This window comes from Protopterus annectens, chromosome 12.part0 (genome assembly GCF_019279795.1).
Source record: "Protopterus annectens isolate FY-2018-M chromosome 12.part0, PAN1.0, whole genome shotgun sequence".
NCBI lineage: Eukaryota > Metazoa > Chordata > Ceratodontiformes > Protopteridae > Protopterus > Protopterus annectens.
Window position 1 is genome coordinate 944,500,393 of NC_056746.1, and position 21,229 is coordinate 944,521,621.

The 21,229-nt window shown below is 40.2% G+C and overlaps 1 protein-coding gene across 3 annotated transcripts in view; it reads left to right on the forward strand.

Annotated features, from left to right (window-relative positions):
* The window catches only part of NELFCD (negative elongation factor complex member C/D), a 1,198,759-nt gene that overhangs the window by 68,288 nt on the left and 1,109,242 nt on the right, over positions 1–21,229 (forward strand). For all 3 annotated transcript variants that reach the window (XM_044089975.1, XM_044089974.1, XM_044089973.1), the window contains exon 2: positions 19,259–19,371. In XM_044089975.1, coding sequence (XP_043945910.1) covers positions 19,259–19,371 — 113 coding nt within the window. The remainder of the gene's footprint in view (positions 1–19,258; positions 19,372–21,229) is intronic.

The following is a 21,229-nucleotide window of genomic DNA, read 5'->3' on the forward strand; positions in this document are numbered from 1 at the left end:
GAGACCTTACTGCATATCAGTGTTCTAGAGATGAGAGCAGTGCTCTTAGCGTTGCTAGCACTTCAGGACTTTCTTCCCTTGGGAACAATTGCGATTCAATCGGACAACATGTCTGTGGTCTGGTACATCAACAAGCAAGGGGGAACAAGGTCTTACCCTCTTTGTTGAGAAGCCATGAGAGTTTGGGAATGGGCAATCTCCACCAACCGCTTTCTAATAGCAACGCACATTCCGGGTCGGTCCAACATCCTAGCGGACAAGCTCAGTCGCACCATTCTGACCCCTTACGAGTGGTCTCTCAATTGTCGAGTAGCGGAACGCATATTCGCACGGTGGGGAACTCCTTCATGCGATCTTTTTGCCTCTCCCTCAAACACCAAGTGCGACAGTTTTTCGCTCTGATACCTCCTCGGAGGTTCCCCAAGAGACGCTCTGGTGCATGCTTGGCCACCCGGTCTTCTGTATGCTTATCCACCCTTGCCTCTGATGCTCCAAGTTCTTCAGAAAGCCTCTCGGGTGGGTTGCAGAATGATTCTCATTGCTCCGTTTGGCCTCGACAGATCTGGTTCCCCTTCCTAAGGTCTCACTCGGTGAATCCTCCTTGGATTCTAGATCCCATTCCGGATCTGATATCCCATCCATCCTGCATACCTCCTCCGAATCTGGACAACCTGAAGCTGACCGCTTGGCTGCTCCAGTTCCACTCTTGATCAGGACTCCCGGTATTTCGTCACCTGTTAAGGCAATTTTGGTGGCAGCTCATAAACCATCCACTAGAAAGGTCTACCGCAGCAAGTGGAAACGGTTTTCTTTGTGGGCGGAGCGGCAAGGCCTGAATCCCTTCATGGTTCCTCTTCCATTAGTGCTTGACTTTCTAACCACTCTTTTTAACGATGGTGCCAGCAGTTCCATGGTCAAAGTACAACTGGCGGCAATTTCTCATTATCACATTTGCCATGACTCTAATCCTCTTATGTCAGCCAAATTGTGTAAAATTTTTCTTAAAGGTACTTTTCTTCTCAGGCCCCCTGTAAAACAAGCGGTTCCTCCTTGGGACCTCTCTCTGGTTCTACAGGCCTTGACCGCCCCTTCGAGCCAGCGGCCACGGTGGATCTCAAATTCTTGTCCTACAAGACAGCCTTTTGGTAGCCATTACATCGGCCAAGAGAGTTTCTGAGCTTCAAGCATTATCAGCTAAACCTCCTTACTTGGTATTTCATCCGGACCGTGTCTACCTCAGGACCAACCCGTCCTTTCTTCCTAAAGTCGCTTCTGAAGCAAACATCAATCAATCCATTAACCTCCCTGTTTTCTTCCCTAAATATGAAAACAAAGGTGAATATAAACTCCACTCATTAGATGTTCACAGGCAACTTAGATTTTATCTAAACAGGACGGCTGGTCATAGGCAATCCGACCAGTTGTTTATTTCCTTTGCAAAATTTAATTTGGGCAAGCCAATTTCTAAAGTTACTCTGTCCCGCTGGATTTCACAGTGCATCTTATTGGCTTATCAAGCTTCAGGAAGGCCGCTTTTGGAGGTGTTCATGCCCATTCAACCCGGTCAGTATCTACCTCGGCAGCCTTCAAGGCTAGGATTCCTCTAGATGATATTTGTGCAGCAGCCACGTGGGCTTCATCTCATACTTTTATTTCCCACTATAAGTTGGATCTTGCATCTAGGGGTAGAGCATCCTTTGGCTCCGCGGTGCTCCGGAATATCCTTCCATGATGGCCGCCCAAGATTCAGGTAGCTGGGGACTGTCCCACAGGTTGCAGACAAATGAATATCCTACTTCAGATTTAGAAGTTATGTACTCACCATAACGTTCCATCTGAGTAGGTGTATTCATTTGTCTGCAACCATCCCGCCCTCCTATCCCCCTGGCCTTTCAGTTTCCTGCATATTCTATGTTACCCTTTTCAGGGTGTTGTTGCTTTGGCAAACTCGATCTGAGGTCATGAGGGTAGAGCAGGGCATTATGGGTGAGGGGAGGAGCTGAGAGCTTGGATCCATAGCTGGAAAACCATGCCGGTTCGGATCCGATATCGGATCCATAACCCCACAGGTTGCAGACAAATGAATACACCTACTCAGATGGAACGTTATGGTGAGTACATAACTTCTAATTCCGTGATGGCACATTGTTGTGGCGTTTTTGTCAAGTTTTTATAGCTTGTTTCACTCAGAGTTATTTGGTTACATGTAATCCTTTGCACATGAATGTGGAGGCCTAGGGTACATATGTAAAATACACACACACACACACACACACACACACACACACACACACACACACACACACACACACCACAAAAAACAGCAGACTAGATTCTTTTAAATGTCTATTTAATGGCTGTATGAAACTGTACACCATCTGCAAACTGCAGCTTTCTCACTGCATATCATAATTCTGTGGTAATCACAAGTTAGCATTCTGAATAAATGTCACATGATTCCAAAACACAGGTAACCTTTTACCAATTTCAAGAAATAAGAGATTATCATCATCTACCCCCTTTTTCTTATTTTCTACATGGGTTCAGGGTATCGTGTCAACTGTCACAATCTCTTTCTCTATTCAATGCCACTCTTCTACCTTCTTTGACCATTATTCCTGACTGTCACATGTCTTATCTCACACAATCCATCCACCTTTTTGGTAGCCGCCCTTGTTTCTTCTTGCCTTCTTTCTCTGTCTGTCCCAAATCTTTACTTCTGCACACATGCTAGAATCACAGTAATGGAACTACTTTACATTCTGCTCCTGTGTCATAATTTCTTTGTATGTCCCATAGTGTCCATCCTACCACCTGTCTCGGGCACTTCATCTTCATCACCTCTAGCTTCCTTAGCTGCTCTGCCTTTACTGCCCAGGTTTCTGTGTCATGCAGTAGTATGGGTCACACCTCTGTTTTGTACACCTTGCTTTTCAACTTCTTTGGCATTCTTCTAACATATGCTTGACACTCTGTGCAAGTTGGCTGCAGCCCCTCTGATTCTACTTTAACTTCCTCATTCAGATTCGCTTTCTCTTCAGCCACCCCTCCCAGATAGGAAGCTGTTATCCTGTTTCACTATCCTCCCTTTTATCTCAATACTCTACTTCTGATTTCATCCTTTTACTGCCATTACAACTGTCTTGTCTGTACTCCATTTCATACCCTGGGCCTTCAGTTTTGCATTCAATTTCCCTATCCTTTGCTAAAGTTCTTGCTCAGAATCTGCCTGTAATGTCACATAATCTGCTTACAGCAACTTTACTGATCTGACCTCTCTGACTTATTTGGTAATGTAGTCAATCGCCAGTATAAATGGCATTGGGCTCAGAGCTGAACCCTAATGCACATCCCCATGCACTGGTAATCCCCTCTGTGAGAGTGAACACTGTTCTTAATTGAGTCAGTAGGTCCTTGTACATTGCACTAATTCTACCAATGTTTCTAGGGCTTCAAACAGCAGGACTACCCAAATCGGCTTTCTTGGGAACTTGCCATATGCTTTCTCCAAGCCTAGAAATGCCCAGTTGGACTCTCCTGATTTCTAGCTTCTCCAGTGTCTGTCTCACTGCAAATCTTGGGTTATTTGTGCTACATCTTGATCAGAATCTAAGCTGCTTGTCTCCAATTTTACTTTCTATTATTCTGTGTATTTGTTTATCAATCATCCTCTTCAGAACTTTCATGCAATGTGATAGGAGTTTGATACATCTGTTCTGCCCACAGTTATGAATGTTCTTTGTTCTTTAACACTGGCAGTAGTAAATAAGAGACCTGTACATTAAATATAAAGAGCAGCAAGTTAAGAGTCCATGTAGTTTTGTCCGACATAAAAGGCACCACAAAAACATTCTGATAAATAATGAATCTAGTATTGTATGCAATCAGCATGTCAACTTTATATATGGTACTGGTATTCTAAATGGGGGAAAAACATGTCAAGCACTGTGATATTTTCTATAGTTCCCACAAAGCTTACTGCCCTCCAGACTGACTAGTACTTGAAATACTTTTCCTGGGCAAAATCCCATTTTTATTGTGAGCTCTCCACTGATAAATTTAAACTTTTAATGTTTCTTATCCGCGGTGGTGCAGCGGTAGCGTTGTTGCCTCACAGTAAGAGGTTCTCCCGTTCGATTCTCGGCTGGAGTGCGGGGAGTGCCTTCTGTGTGGAGTCTGCATGTCCTCCCCGCAGTTGGGTGGGCGTTCAAAAGACATGCGTAAATGGGTGTGCCTTCGTTGAAGGTTGAATGTCGAGCTGGTACCTCTGCGTTCGTGAAAATCTACTGCCAATCATTAGCGGACCGGAGTTCCGCTTTGGCGAAAAGCCGAAAGACAAGCAACAACAATAATGTTTCTTCCTTAATTACTAGGTGGAACAAATTAATTTCCATGCATCTTGTGGAGGAACTAATTGTATGTGATCCTAATCCCCAGATTTTCTGTTTTCCATGAAGTATGTAAAAACTGTGAGTAATACTGAACCATTCTGTTTCTGGAGGAGTGTTTGAAGGCAGTTACTATCTTAATTCTTTTTACCAAATTAAATATACAATACTGTTAATACCCTTTTCTGATGTGATTGCTGAAGAATCGTGGTTCCTCTGTCCTTTTTTATTTTAATGCCCTTTACACCTTTATGCCTCTTCATAAAGGACTTCAGGCACTACAGTGTAGGTCAAATATTTGTGATATGTATAGTTTTTAATTCAATTATTTTTTAGTGCACTTAACAGAAATAATGTTGACTGAAAATGTTTTTCTTTCCATTCTAATAAGGAATGTTGTTTACAGATGAGGGGCATAATGATTGTGTCAAATGCTGACCCATTTATGCAGATATATTTATGGAATGTTTTAAAGTTGTATTATATTCTCAGTTGTAAATATATTCTTATTTGCCACTTGTGTGCTTGACAGAAGTAATTGGATAACTGTTTTATGGTATGGGTGGTTTTTCATGAACTGTGTTTTTTCAAAAATATTTTAATAGCAATGATTTTTAGAAGTATTTTAATAGTAACAATTTTAGATATATTTTAATAGTAATGAACGTGGTGTGAAATTTGGTATGCCTGTTGATCTATTTACTATTGATACTGAGATTACTAAATTGCTAGATGGGAATTGCGTATACTCTGTTTAACTGTGACATACTTATGAGGATATCTCAAATTTCACGGATGTGTTAAAATGACTGATAGATTTTATGTTTTTGCTAATACTTAAGGTAGACATTCACTGGCCCATTCTGTTAAATAATCCTATCTTTTGTCAATTCTTGGAACAGGAGTGTACATTTAGTTTTAAAAAGAATAAAAGCCTCTTGTAATGTAATTTTTTTGGGCCACCATAAAACTGAGAACAACCCCTGAAATGTATTTAAAGTAATAACTAGTCATCTAGTTTGGTGGGCAATAAACCTTTTGGGACCTATATTAAATGTCATATAGTGTTTGATAATATTTTTCCAGTAAGAATAGGAATACCACAATAACATAAGTAATGAATCTAGTATTGCAGGTAGTCAGATTTTTTTTTTTGGTGTCTTTATGTGGGACAAACTACATGTGCTCTTGCAGATAGAATTTCAGCACACCTATGTACAAAAAAAATAGGAGTGCTTTGTTTATATACACTAGTTCATGTTATTGCAGTGTTTTACACGTGTTGGAATTTATGTGGTGTGTTATTGTCCAAATGTAAGTAATGAGTTTTTACAGTCAATTCTGGGTAAAGAGGTAGAAAATGGGGAGTTATTCCCCCAGGATTTGTATTTTGCTGCCTTTTATACTTTGCATGGGTATTATTTCTTTAAACTAATGAAATGTTATTGGTGTGTGTGCATTGTGTGATGTACGTTTGCTTGAATAAAAGAAAGCTAATATCATTCCATTAGATTATAAGCAATGTGGAAGCTGCGGTTTGCAGGTATCCTAACTGTAGATCAGCTAGGTTGTTAGGTTACTGGCACCCACTTCTTTGAATTTCTATTGTGGAAGTTCATTGGCTTTCTGTGTTTTGAAGGAGGTTAAGTCCAAGGTGCTGTACTCTATATCATGCATTTTTACTCTTACCTTAGTGCATTGTCTGTAACAGAAACAGTTTCCCCCACTAAACGTGTATAGGTATCTTAAAGGTATGTTCTTAACATTAACAGTGTCCTTGCAGTGTTGTAGATGTGTTTTTGCATTTGTCTATGAAGGATAATATATGCACCCAAATACGCTACCAGCACTCCCTGCTGCTTTCTCACACCTTTTACTTTTGTTTAGACCATTTGTCACGTGCGGAATTCTTTCCACCTGTGTCTCCTGTAGCATTATTTGCATTTTGCATTTCTTAATATAATTCAATATTCTTTCCTTTTGGTCTATATTCGTGAGACAATTCACATTCCAACATAATATGCAAGCTGTTGCCATTGTGATGAATTATTCCCATCTGTTGTATGTGACAGCTTTTTTAGATGTCTGTTTCCAGCTTTTGTGATGCATGTACCTACTAATTTTTTTATACTTTTTTTGTCCCCTCCACTTGAACCTGTATCACATTTTACAAGATATTTTTTTTTTTTTTTTTTTTTAAAACCTTACAAAAAGACACACACCTCCATAATCTAACTTTTATATAAACTCTCACAACTATGTACATCTTCAAATAATGTTTCAGTTTCCTAATAGGAATAGTCGTCCCAAATAGTTGCGCACACACAGGCATCATCTGACCTAAAGTTAAGGGTATCCACCTTAAGATGCATTTACTGCTTGTGCTCCTGTGTACACTAATTGTTGTCTGTTCTTGTTTTATCTTTATTCCCGTCCCAAATGTAGAAAAATGAACTTGCATGCTTTCATAAAACATTAACATTTAGCCTCGAAAAGTCATGTTTTGGGTTTTTATTGCTATAGAATCAGCTTGTCTCCATGGAAACCTAAAAATGTAGCCCTTAGCTTCAGGCTTATAAAGTCATGCTGAGCATTTATTGCTAAATGAAGCCTTTTTCATTACATTTACTGTTCTCTTAATTATTTGTTTCCTTTTAAAACGTTGGATTAATAGCTTCACATATGCAGAACTAAGGGAAAACATATTGGCCCTACATATATTATGATTTTGTGTACTTCTACACCTCACTCCCACTTCAAAACCCAATATTACAGACTGTTAACTGAAACATGCTTTTATCGAACCTTTTTTATTTCTTTGTATTGGAATGCCTACATTTCTTGATACAATTTTTTTCTCTATCACATTTAACTATCTGAAAATGCTTTACTAGAAAACATATCATGAAAAGTTTTGTAGAAATATTTGTTAAGAACTGAAATTGTTTATCTTTTTTTCCTTTCTCTTCCCCTTGGTGTCCTTCTAGATATTGACATGAAGTGGGGCAAAAACCTTTCAGTACAAGTTTAGTAAAGTTAAACTACACTCTTTCCCTTTTTTCTTGTACAGCCATATCTCACAGATGTGATCAAACTTTTGTAGTCTTCTCATTTATTCACTAATTTCTGTGTAGCTGGCCTTCTTTTTCATCTACAACTCTTAACTCCTGTTAAATTCCAATGTTCTCCAGATTCTTCTAGTCAACTGCTGTGACTTTTTTTGTCTCAAGCATTTTCCTTTGAAACATTGGAAAAGTTGTCATTGGCAAAGTCTCTTTATGAGCTTTATTATCAGAAGAATTAAAAGCAGTGTCCCCTTCTGCTCGATAGCTCACTTGTTTGTATTTCTCCTTAACCTGTTCCGCATCAAAAATTACTTTTGATCCTCCAGTAAAAAAAATAGTCTGAAGACAACTAGATACAGCAGTTTTAATCTCGCACCTGCCTGTCAAGATTCCCTGATTATTCACTGTACACCATGCAGAAGAGAAACAATCCTTTTCACAAATGCTCTACCATGTTCAACTTTTATTACTTTGCCCTTCCTCCACAGTTTTATCAGAACAGACTCTTTCTGCTGGTAGGTTTCCATCTTTACTAATACATGTCTTGGCTGCTTTGATGCACAACACACCCTTCTTTGAATTGAGAAATCCTGCTGTTGAATACACGCCCAGTTGCTTATTTGTGCCTTCATAAAATTAATGGTCTATTCCTTACAGTTTCTCTGGTACAGTAGAAAATTTCAGGTTTTCCCCTGCTTGTTCTGTCCTAATTATAACATTTAAATGTCTCTTCTTGACGAGTCTCATACTCAGCCAGCCTTTTCAACATTTCAACCTCTGATTTTTGCAGTTTTCAGTTTATCTGAATATCCGTTTAAAGCTTCTTTCATTTTTCCAGACTTTTCTTATGAGTTTATCTATTCATTCAATATTTATTTTAATCTGCTCTGAGCATATTACTGGAAGTCATGTCTTGCACCAAAGCTGAAGCTTGAACTTCTTTTTGCTGACAGTTGCAGGATTCTTCCCAGTCAGTGTTTTCTCTTCATCTTTTCCAATTTTTCTTTCAAGCTTTCCGTTTCTTCTTTGCTAGCATCCAAATAACGTACTTAGTAGCTAGTAACTGAATCTACTAAAATTGGTAGAGTTCCTGGCCCTTATCTCTGTTAGTTTGTTTTTGTAACACTGGGAGAGCTGAAGTTAAGCTGTTTGTCAACGTTCAGCCGTCTTATAAGACTGTACAGATGTTCATCGTGTTTCACTATTGCAGTCATTGCTCTTGGGTTATCCTGCTGGCAGGCTACCCTCAGTCGGACAGAATTCCAAAGTCTAGGTCCGGCGTCGGTTGCTGTCGCCTCTTCCCTGACATCAGTGCGCCAGGGGTATAAAAGATGCAGCCGACGCCATTTTCTTCAGTTTTTCTTGCCCCAGATGTCAGGTGCCCCAAATTGGTAGGCTGAAAAATATGCCAATAAGAATGCATGCACAAAAATAACATTTCCTTTATCTACAAGCAAATAAACCAATTAGGTTGTATAGGATAGAGAAGTGCAGATAAGTCCCAGCAAAGAGAAGGGGGATGGTCGGTGGGTAACCTGGACTGCAACAGTGAATACACTCTAACATCTACATTTATGGTAAGTACACAACTGTACTATGTTCATCATGTTTCACTGTTGCAGTCATTTACTCTTGGGTTGAATCCCAAAGCTGAGGATAGGTGGCTGGGCTAAACCGGATTAGGAGCGGCTATGAGGCCCTGCAGAACTGCAGTGGAAAAGCCTGCTCTGGACTTAGAGTAAAGAGGTAAGTGGTAGTGCTTTGTGAAAGTGTACTCTGAACTCCAAGTTGCAGCCTCTAAGATATCTTTGGTTGGTACTCCTCTGAGGAAGGCTGCTGAAGTGGCTGCTGCTCTGGTGGAATGAGGCTTAATGTCCTTAGGCACAGATTTGCCATGTTAAAATAGCAAAAACGGATGCAGTGGCTTATCCATTTTGAAATGGTCTGTTTTGAGATGGCCTTTCCTTGTGATCCTGCAGCATATGACACTAAAAGTTGCTCAGTCTTTCTGAAAGCTTTAGTTCTGTCCAAGTAGAAGCGTAACTGCCTGTGTATGTCCAAAGAATGCAGAATTTTCTCACCATTGTTCTGTGGATTTGGATAAAAGGTAGGCAAGTGAATGGTTTGGTTGAGGGCCACACTGGATACCACCTTAGGCATAAATGTAGGGTTTGTCCTCTGAGAGACCCTGTCTGGATGAAAAATGATAAAAGGTTCCACAGCCATGAGTGTTTTTAACTCCGAGACTCGCCTTGCAGAGGTTATTGCTAGGAGTAGAGCTGTTTTGCAGGATAAGAATTTTATATCTGCTGTTGATGCTGGCTCAAAAGGAGGCAGTGTGAGTTTTTCCAAAACATAATTGAGGTCTCAGGCCGGAGTTGGAGCTCTCCTTGGAGGCCTAATGTTTTTGGCCCCTCTGAGGTACTATTTTACTTTACTAATACTACTTTCTGGCTGAAATACACTGTGCCATTACTATAGAGTTTTCAGAGTCACGGGCAGTATAGTTAAGCACTGTTTCAAGGGGTATTCGCCAGCAGTAGTTTCTGCAGTGTTACATGTTTGAATTAACAGTTCCTCTGTGTATAAGCTCTCAAACACTATTTCCTGTCATTTTTAGTTTGAAATTGTGAGGGACATTTTCTAAATTCAATTACACGATCAAAGGGAAATGGTAAGGTTCAGGTAGCCAGAATTCAAATAAAATCCCTCCAAGCAACAGAATTGTGTGTTCCAGCACAGAAAGCCTCCAAGCAGCAAATTTTGCATTAGCGCAGTTATTTGCAGTTAATAAGCAAGTGACTAAAAAACAAGCACTGTAAATTTCCACAGTAACAAATGTATATTGTTTTATTCATTTTGCTTTACATATGTGCATGACTGAAAGAGTAATGCAGTGCATTTTAAGTCTTGATTTCAGTACAGTTTAATACAATTTACTGTGAATTTTCAGGGAAGAAAAAGGCACTACTTCTGACGCAATTAAAGTCCTCACAGTATCAATTACTTGTTTCGTAACTAAATGTGATGTAGTTATTACTAGATTTGGAAATGTGGATAAAATGTTTCAATTCATGGATGAAAATTTGAACCAAGTCCAGGGAAAAGTGGTAACACTGGCTTTAATTTCTATTTAAAGCTGTAGTTTAAAATTTTGCTCAAAATCTCTTGATTGTTCAGTAGAGTGGAATAGTATGATCAGGATGCCTGATTCTTAGTGTGGCAGAAGTACAGGTACATTTTTTGGCAGCCTTAATGACTTTTGAGTTTTTTTCTAGTAAAACTAGCAAGTTGCTGAATGTGTTTAGTGAAGAGTGAGCAAACTATTTGATGTCCTCAAGACTTGTACTGGGAAAATGTCACTTTCCCCTAAATGCATTGACCTTGAAACTGATTTATAAAAATAGCAGATGAAGGACCTCATAAAATTTAATGAATCTTAGTGTTGCACACACATTCAGTAGTTTTTCCATAAGTTTGATTACTTCCGTCTGTTTCTTTACAAACGGGACTTGGGTTTCATTGTGAAGTAGGTATTTTTGAAATTTAACTAAGTGGGATGGCTTTTGGACCCTTTTGAGTTGTGACCTAGGTGCAAGAGCACAGATGCAGAGCTAGATAATATAATATACAGAGCTGAGAGACTTGGCTAATATGATTACATTCTTGTCCATATAATACAGTGATTTGTTTGACTCGGCAGTAACTGAACATTTCTGTTTGTGTAATTTTCGTGGTTATAGAACTGAACTTTGCAGTTAATATTCATATGTTTGGATATAAAATTGGTTTTAATTTTGACGCTCAAGTCCAACATTAGGAAGTACGATAGGGTTATCTGTGCCGTGTGACAGTGTCAGTGTTGTACAGCTGAATCTTGGTAAGACTGCTCACAATTATCACCAGGAATAAAGCACAAGAGTTGGAGATTAGAAAAAAAGGCAAACTGATAAGACACAATCCTTCACACGAGTGTCTTTGAAATTTTAAGCCATCATTTTTTGTTGCCAAACCTTTACTTTTTGTTTCCTTAATTAAATTGAACTTACTTCCAGGCCTTTTGTAAGAACGCTAAGAACCAGGGCAGAGTTAACGAGATTAACTGAATAAATGGTCTTCATCATGACCCTCTGTCCTATTTTCTGTCCTGTGCTTCAGTCATCAGCAGATTATTTATTTTTGTTTACCAGAGTACTGCAATGATTAAAACAGACTACGGGCACAGCCTGGGTGAAATATTCACAAGAAAAAGATCCAATAAGCTTTCACATTTCACAGAGATGAAAATATTAATGTACAATAAAATGAAATGTGCACATGTACTGTGAATGAGCATCACATGCCGTCCCATAAATTTGAGGAGAAAACCCTGTATCTGTCTTCCTGTCCAGATTCAGAATCTTGAATCTCTTCAGAAAGAGTAATCCCTCTTTCTTATAAAAGTAGTCTCTGATTAAAGAATTGAACCCTGAGCCAGACCTAGTAAACTACTCCTGTCTAAGAAAATTTGAGGAACTTGTTTATTTTTGACATTAAAGATTGGTTCAACAGTGTTAAGGGCAGCAGCAGCTTCCCAGGGACAGGCAAAATGTTCTGACAAAACAGTGAAACCTTCCCTGTTCCTTCTCCCAGGACTGACAAGAATGGCTCTTCTTGCCCCCCTGAAGGGAGCTGAAAGCCACAGAGGACATGACTAAGCCCGGTCCATAGTGGCTGTAAGTGCTACAACAGATGGATCTTGGGTATAAGACGAGTGGTCCGATGTACAACTAACTGCCACAGCAGAGTCACCCATCTGTGACTTGGGCAAATTCCTAGCCTGCTGTGGTGACAACATGCTTTTTATTTTTGTCACTAGGACTGTCCATAGGACTGATTGTTTATTCCATGGTCCAAGCCAAAAATGGTTCCCGTTTCCCAGAAAAAAATAAGTGGCAAAAGCTGGTAAAACGCAAGTTTTTAAAAGTCACATTTTTCACATAAAACACAGTAAAAAGTTCTTTGAAAACACTTTGCCAGTCCTGAAAAAAAAAAAAGTTTCTCCACAGAAAAAAAAGTGATTTTCAATTACTTAAACTATTTAACAAATAAAAGGAGAGCTCTTGCTTAAAAATACAATACTGTCTCATGACAGTCTATTAAAACACAAACTCCTAACTTAAAACCTTCCTGATTGGGAAAGTAATTTAACAAATGCGTTTTTAAAATAGAATTCTTTGCCCCAAAGGAAACGCATCTGCCCAGCAGTTGACAGCATAAGCCAACTGATTCTTTAAAGCCTCCGAGGATCGTTTTCTTCAGCGGCAGGAAAACTCTGAAGGGCTTGGCGCCCAAACTTGTCTTCTCAGTTCGAGCTGGGTGACAGTTTGTATGTGAAATGGTTGAAAATGAATTGGTTGAATGCACTATATTGAATGATCATAATGTTGAAATAAAATTTAGTCTAAACTCACAATGTCGAAATTATCGAATTTGCCCATTTCTGCACTGTAGTGCAATATCGAAGTTGGTATATTTAAGAGGGGGGTGTGTGTGGGGGAGCTGCAGCCCCTCACATGGGGGGGTGCAGGGTGGCATAGCCCCCCTGCAAAATAGTAGAGGTGATCTCATTGCTTTTTCAATTAAATGATTTTAGACATTTTGATCATTCAATGTTTTGGGTTTAGATGTTTTTCAACCAAATGAACATTAGATATTATGGCATTTGACATTTTGAAGGTAAACTATACACACACACACACACACACACACACACACACACACACACACACACACACACACACACACACACACAAAACTAAGGGTACTGCAGCAGTGATCATTTAATGTGTAATATGTATGAAAAGTTTACTTAACATAACTGTACTTTCCTCTCTCTTCCCCTCTATAAACCAGCTTGTGTTGGAGTGTCTGCTCTAATCTGTTCCATGGTGATTAACTGTAAACCAGGTCCTAGTCACCGCTCTTCCAGTGCCTGGTGCTCCTAGGCAGCAGTCTGGACCAGAGGACCCCCCACCCCCATTGAACAAGCACAGACACTTTAGTCCGAGGTATTTATTCTACTGAATTATACTCTAAGAGGTCATTAGTATTCTAAAACCTGCCTGCTAATTGGACAGCCTAACCAGTGTGCCTGTTGTAAATTGATCATAAGCCAATAGAAAAAAAATCTAGCTGCTGAAGTACCATTGAGCAGCCAGACTTTTTGTTTGGATATGCTGGAGGACACAGCAAAATACAGGAAATCCAGTAGATTATGCAAACTAAAGGAACAGCAACATAGTTGATTTTCCTTTCTTTTCTGTGCTGTCCATATTAAATCCTTGACTTTTTTTATTTTTTTTAACCCAACAAAAAAAGGCAACAGCGATTCTTTTTGCTTTTCGTACACTGCTGTACTGTGCAAGTGTGGGAACGCAAGTCTCGTACTCGTAGTTTCACAGGAGGTTACTGGCTAGCGGCCCTAGAGGCCTTACAAGCCTAGCCATGTTGATCCAGTTATTCCAATTTGTTGTTTCTGGGTAGTTCACAGAGCAAATTTATAATCAACACTGGCTTCCCCTGTCCATAAGGCATGGGACATGGGTGCCACCCCGGCGGTGAATTTGTGATCTCCCATCCAGTTATCTAGGTTGCATTTGAATAGGGTCAGCGAGGAGCTCTGTGTTACGTGAATAGGAAGTCTATTCCAGAGAAGTAGCAGTCTCTGGGAGACCAAGCTCTCTCTCCAGCATGTTCTGTTAATGTCACAGGCTAGGTTGAGATCCCTAGAGCGAGTGACTGTTGCGCCATTTGACTTGCGGATGTGCAGCATTTCCATTAGGGCAGGGTTGGCGATTGCCTAACCCAGGCACAAGTTGCCTCTCAGCAGCCTATAATGTACCCAGGCTAAAAGCCCTGTCACTTTACTATCGACATAGGTCATTGTTAGGAGTCCCTGTATTTTCTTAGTGAGAAACCTCTCTAAGGACTCTCCAGCTGCTGCAGGTGTCTGGTAAGTGCATTAAACTCTTAGTGGTCTGAGGGTGGAGTACAGTGGAGTTATAACATCCCTTGACCTGGATGCTGTGCCCTTGCTTTTGAGGTGTGCTACATAGAAGGCTTTCCTTACTCTGGAAACTTGGTGGTCGAAGTTGAGATTGCTATCAACCCGTGTTCCCAAGTCTTGCACCACTTGGTTGGAACTCGGGGCGGCGAGTGCTACCAGTATTGTAGCTTGTAGGGAAGTCTGTTTTGCCAAAGGGAATAATAATGCATTTTTTTGCATTTAGTTTTAGACTGGGTTTTGAGCCAATCATTCATATGTGTTGGCCCTTCTTGTAATATGTTGACATCGTTGTGGGACTCTGTGATTTCTCCCAGTTTGCAATCATCAGTGAACTTGGTGAGCCAGAGGCTGTCTGCTTTGGCTTGAGAATTTCTGAGCAATAGACGCCAGATAATAAGAGCACAGACCCCTGTGGTACTGCACTGGTGACTGGTGGAGGTGAAGTCGCCAATTTTGACAGCGTGTCTTCTGTCGTTGAGCCATTTGGCTACCCATCTAGTAATACAAGGGCTATTCCACTGCTGGGAGAGTTTCTCAAAGATGCCAGAATGGGGGATTGCATTCAAAGGCTTGGCAAGTTCGAGATAGGCTATGTGCACTGTCTAACCTTCGTCCATGGCTTTGGTGACCTTCTCAAAGAAGTCTACCAGATTTAATAAGCATGATCTACCCTTAACGAAGCCAAAGTAGGTTGGGTTCTGCATTTGGAGGTCGCCTATGTCCTTGTTAAGGTCCATGGTAAGTTAAACTTATGGGTATGTAGTTCCCAGGGTCTGTTGATGCCCCCCTTTGTGCAGGGTTCTCCACCCTTCTGCATTAATCTAGCCAGTTCTCAAGCTGTGAGTAAAGAGAATGCCAAGTCAGTTTGCTAGGTCTTGTTTTAGATTGTTTAGTAAACAACCTTTGATGTTATCTGGTCCCATTGATGCCATGTTTTTGGCCTTGGCGAGTGCAGAGGTGATCATTTCTCTAGAGATACTAGGCAGAGGGCTGGGGTCAGGTATTTTTTGAGATATGGTAGGTGGAGATAGGGGGTGAAGTTCACGCTGAATCTGTCAGCTATCAAGGTTGGTGATATCTTATAGGTTCGTACTAAGCGAACTGCCCTTGCGAGCCATTTTAAGCCTAGCCAATTATCCCTTGTGAGATTCAAACCCTGCACCTTGTGTTTGTAAGGCAAACACTTTAACCATTGGGCCACCCTCCCAACCCTGTCTGTGTAGTACGAGTGATTCCATCTACGACAAATTCGGCACATAGCTGGGGCATTCCCTTTTAGACTTCTGATGTAGTTAAAGAATACCTTATGATTATCCTTTGTTAGAGATATGATTTTAGTTTCGTAATTTGCTTTAGAAAACTTTACAGTATTTCTGATTTCTTGCTTAGGAGGGAACTGTTCCCCTGCAGAGTGATGCATCCCTCTTGCTTTTGGACAGCAATTTCTTCCTTTTTGTTATGTAATTTTGTTTTTACTTTAAGTCCATCACAGTGGCTTGCTTTTACTGGAAGACCTGTTTGTTTTGATCCGGTCAGGTACAGCAGAGTTTATGCAGTTGCTTGTGTTTGTACAAGGCATTTGAATACACTTCTGCATAGTGATCATTGATGCCCGAGATTGCGGGTGGTGTGAAGTTTTTTATACCATCGCTTAGTAGGCTGTAGTTAGTTTTGGTAAAGTTTTTTATAATTTTTGTTCTTGTGCGTTGTCAGTTCCAGTAGTTAGCTCAAATGAGAGTGATTTGTGGTCTGACCTAACCAGAGAACACATCACGCATGGGGAAGTACAGTGACCCCCATTGTTGGCGAGTACTATGTCCAGAACATTAGAGCCCCTCGTGGGAGTGCAGACCATCTGTTCCAGAGCATTTGTGTGAGAAAAAAAATGTCCAGGAGCCTCTGGATGAGTGCGTTTTTCCTTGTGTATATTCCCCTGTCTACGGAAGGATAGTTGAAATCTCCCATGACTAAGGTGCCAGGCTGTATGGCGAGGGATTTCAGTAAATTGAGGGAGTGTGCTTATCCTGGTTTGTAGTTTGAGGGAGTCCTGTATTTGGTTTTAATTAAGATGGATACACCTCCATCTTTAGCTCTCTCATACTCCTTTTGAGGCCTGAATGTGTGTATTGGTATACTGGAAATGAGAACAGTTCTTCCAGGATGCTCTCCCTTTGGGATTTCTAACCTTGCATTTCTACAATATGACAATAGTTTTGTATAGCAAAGAAACTTGAGCCTGTCATCATTTGCTGGGAAGCTGAGGGTTTATAGGCCATATTCAACAAACTATTTTATTGTTGCAGTTCACATTCCTTTGGAATCCACTTCTGTAGTTGCACAAGTTGAAGGTTTCTTATGCTCCATTAGTGGTCTGTCAGGTCTTCATTGGTGGAGAAACTATTTCATAAAGATTATAATCATCATGAGCTGTTTGCATCCTTGACTAACACCAGGTACATGGATTTAATTTCCTTGTATTACTAAGGAGACATCCGAGAGATGCTCTAGTCCCCAAATGGCCAACTGGATTACACTGTGCTTTTTTCCCCAATTTGTTCTGATTGTTCCGCTGTGGTGACCCCTAACAGGGATAAGCCGAAAGGAGATGATGATCTGATGTTTATCCAGAAGGTGAAGCCTCTCAAAGCTAAAGTGATCTTCATATCTGGTTAATGGCCCAACAGCTCAGGTTCATTTTCATTGTGCAACATTTACTGCTGAGGTCCCTCCTTTTGAGATCAATAAAGCGGTCATTCTCCACATTGGGCACCAGCTGCTTATTGTATGCAGCTCACCATATACCATACACAGTTCCAGTATGTTTAGTCTTATGAGGAAAATTGGTACCTGTTTTTCTTTTTGTCTCAATAGTGCAGTTCTAGGAGAAGAATCCGTGGTGGTGCAGTGGTAGCATTGTTGCCTCACAGCAAGAGGTTCTCCTGTTCCATTCTCGGCTGGAGTGCCTTCTGTGTGGAGTCTGCATGTCTTCCCTGCGGTCGAGTGGCATCGGAAAGGCATTTGTGAATGGACGTGCCTTCGCTGAAGATTGGGCGTCGGGCTGGCAACTCGGCACCATAAAAATCTACTGCCAGTCATTAGTGGACCAGAGTTCCGCTGTGGCGACCCCTAACCGGGAAATGTTGAAAAGACAAACAAGTGCAGTTCTAGGAGAAATTATGGGGATAAGCCAACATTGTTTTCTGTTTGGGATGAGTTGTTTGGCTGTGCATCCTGCCATCCTTGTCTACTTATGTGGTACATTTCACAGTGAGTTGTATTGAAATCCACAAGGTTGCCATTTCATTTTTTCATCAGTCGTGGTTGTCATTAGTGTCCTTTAAACATTTCCATTGCTTTTTTGAATGTAACTTTCCTACTGAGACTTGTGTGACTCACTACCTGCTTGGTGTTTGTGTTTTGTTCTGGAAACGTTAATGCAGACTCTTTGAACCTGTAATTGCATCGTAAAGTTTCTGACTTGAAGACTGCTTACATTGCCGTCTATGTATTCTTCCAGTAAAATGTATGAAATGCATGCCGTTTCATTGGCTCCTCCTTTAATTTTCACATGTCTTTTTTTTTTTCCGCTTAGAATCTATCTTAAAGTAATTGTAAAGCTTTGTTAAAACCAAGCATTAATTTACCCATTTTAATATTACTGAAATCCGTAGGAATACTTGTTACATTACATGGATGTCCATTAAACTTGAGATACTACTTGCGCAGAAGTCCTTTTGAATTGTTTTATATCTGATCTGTTTCCCTTAATCTGATTTGCTTGGAACAAAAGTTATCCAAAATCACCTTTGTCCGGTAGCTTTTCTACTGCATTGTCTTTTTTTTTTTTTTTGCATTGTTAAGACCTTGTTCCTGTGCAGTCTTATTTAGGCACACTCTACTAAAGATGTAGTTACATCGGAAGCCTTTTTCAACAATGCATGTTTCGATTATGTTTGCTATGTAGCCCTATTTTAATACTTACGTGAAACACTGTAGACTGTTTCTAGAATGAGATCCTCCTTTGGTGCCACTTTCATCAAGGGTATGGTGTTGGGAAGAGTTTGGGACATTATTTTCATATGTGATAGGAATGAAGTTCTTACCGTAATGGCACATCTGTAGGAGGCATGTCATTACTCCATAATGACTTGGCCTACTTCTCAGCTGAGATGGTCATGATGTCTTGTCTGTATACATTCACTGTCCTGCAGTGACTTATGTGGAGATGTAGTACCACACAGTGTTGCATGGGATGGGGCAAGATACAGTCCAGCCTGGGCAAGTTTGGAGTACTGAGGGGGTTGTAATACTTGCAACTTTGGTCCTACAGCTTAAGAAGGATGACACCACTCTTACAGAACAGTACTTTATGCTAAATAGATAACTCTCAGAGATTTTGATACCATTCGGGAACTGACTTCATGGATGTTTTGGAAAAGTGTTTAAATGTTTTTTGTGTAAGGTTACTTTTCCAGCACACTTGCTGTGTAGACAGGAATCCTTGCACTCCCTTCCCATATAATTAGAACTACAACTTTATCTCGTATATTATCCTATGAAAGTTGTAAAATAGAACTTCCAGCAACTTCATTTGAGTTTTGATTTAGCAGGCTTAGAAGAAACTGTCTTAATTGTAGCATTCAGTTGCCTTATCTATGCTAGCTCATGAAAATTGTAAAGTTTTTTTTTTTTTTTTTTTTAAGATGTGTAAAATGCAAAGATACTGATTCCTTCCTCCTTGTTTTTGGATGTAACAGGATGCAGACTATACGGAAGGGTTGGATGATGGAGTGGTCCAACAAGAATGCCTTCAGAAATTTTCAAGCCGTGATTACATCATGGAGCCTTCCATGTTCAACACCCTGAAGAGGTGAGCTGGGATAAACTGGGGAATTCTAGACATGCAGAGTAACATACGTGTAAACTTTTGGTACATTGTCTAGGGTGGTACGAATAAACTTTTATTTAAAACTTAATATATTAAATGGGTCGGAGGACAACATTCAACATTAACAACGGTTGTGGGAAGGTTTGTATAAGTTCTGTTAGTTTTGATTGCTTTACATGATTTGACGACTTCTCCTTGCCCAGTCTTTTACACAGAATGCCAGGAACTGGGAAAATTGGTACATCAGGGTACCACTCCTAATGCTAGAAGAATGCATTGATATATGGCCTGATGTCTTTGCCTGGATCACTCACTCTACCGTTGAGATATCCTGCCAAGGAAGGCAGTACATCTGCCAAGAATTTTTTTGTAACTAAACAAATACTTTACAGGGACGATCACTCTGAAATCTCTTTTTTGCCTTAGAGGTCACTATTATTAAATAATTGGTTCTATTGTCAGTCGTTTTTTTCCTGAAACACTTCTTACTTTAATCTCTAGGTATATTTTTAAAGACTGTGAAAACTCAAGAAGCTCACATGGGGAAGATGGCTTCCAAGACTTAACCACTCCAATATCCCTTTTTTGCCAAAGAAGTTATTTAAGAAATGCAGACTTGACGCTTCAGCTGCCTAATCAGACCTGCATGTCTCCAGTGTGTATCTTGATGAGTCCTTGGACCATCTGGGTTCCTTGGCTGCTTCCTCTGTTGTGACCCCTTCATGAGGTCAATATGGTGCAGACCCTCTTGCACACCCTTAACTATTCATGAGGCGTCTGCTTCTAGAGAAAGAAGATGGAACCTCTACTTCTTATTTTGAAGGGACCTGAGGTCATACCTCATATTCTTGTTGTTGTACCTGGCTCTTCAATGCAGGTATGTCTGGGTTTGGAGTCACCATGTTATGAGTGAGCAGATGTTCCTGCTGAAAAGAAAAAAAAAATCATACTTCAGTAGACATGTAATGACTCTCAAAAGGATTGTTGATATTTCTCTCATCACTTTTCAAAAATGATTGTGTTTCTTAAACCTTTTGTTTTTTTCTTTTCTTTTTTTTTTTTTTTTCTTTTTTCTTTGCAGCTTCTACTTCCTCTCCTCCTAAGAGGCATAGGAATTCCTTTTTACAGGATGAAGGCTGTAAATCCGATGGGGATTTTTTAATATATTTTTCACAAATTCTTTCACCTGTGTGATGTGCATCTGATTGTGACACTTTGTTCCCTGATTCTACACTGGAAGAACTCTCATTTGGGGATATAATTAAAATGATGCAGCATTTTCAGTGCGAGAGTAAGCAGGTTATCAGACTCGCAGAAAAGATATTATGGTCTCCTAAGAAATGGGTGCCCCTAAACCTTCTGCCATTACCTTTTTTAGAGCATTTTATTGGATGGCTTTTCTAATGCCTCCTCAATCCAGAGTCCAAGCCTCCTGCCCCCCAAAAAACTGACATATTTTATAAGGTTCCCAACTCCAATTAACTTGCATAAGAACCCTGCTTTTTGATCCTGCTGTAATTTCCCTTTTGGTTAAAAAAAAACTACTAAGCTGATTCCTTCTTCCTCTGGTCTGTTTAGTGGCAGACAGCAGAGCCATGGTTAGAGACAGTAAAGAAGTTCATACGTCTACCACTTCATCTTTTTGTGCCTTAAATTTTCAAACGTACTGGACTAGACCATCATTTTTGGGGATTTAAATAAGGTCCTGTCAGATTTGCCAGAGTTGGAGACTGTCATCTGCTTTGTCTCTGTTAAGTCTCCATTACACAGCTAGACACTCCATCAAGAGAGTTATTGTGTGTCTGAGGCTTTGTCCATAGCAGCTGCCTTGGGTAAGACT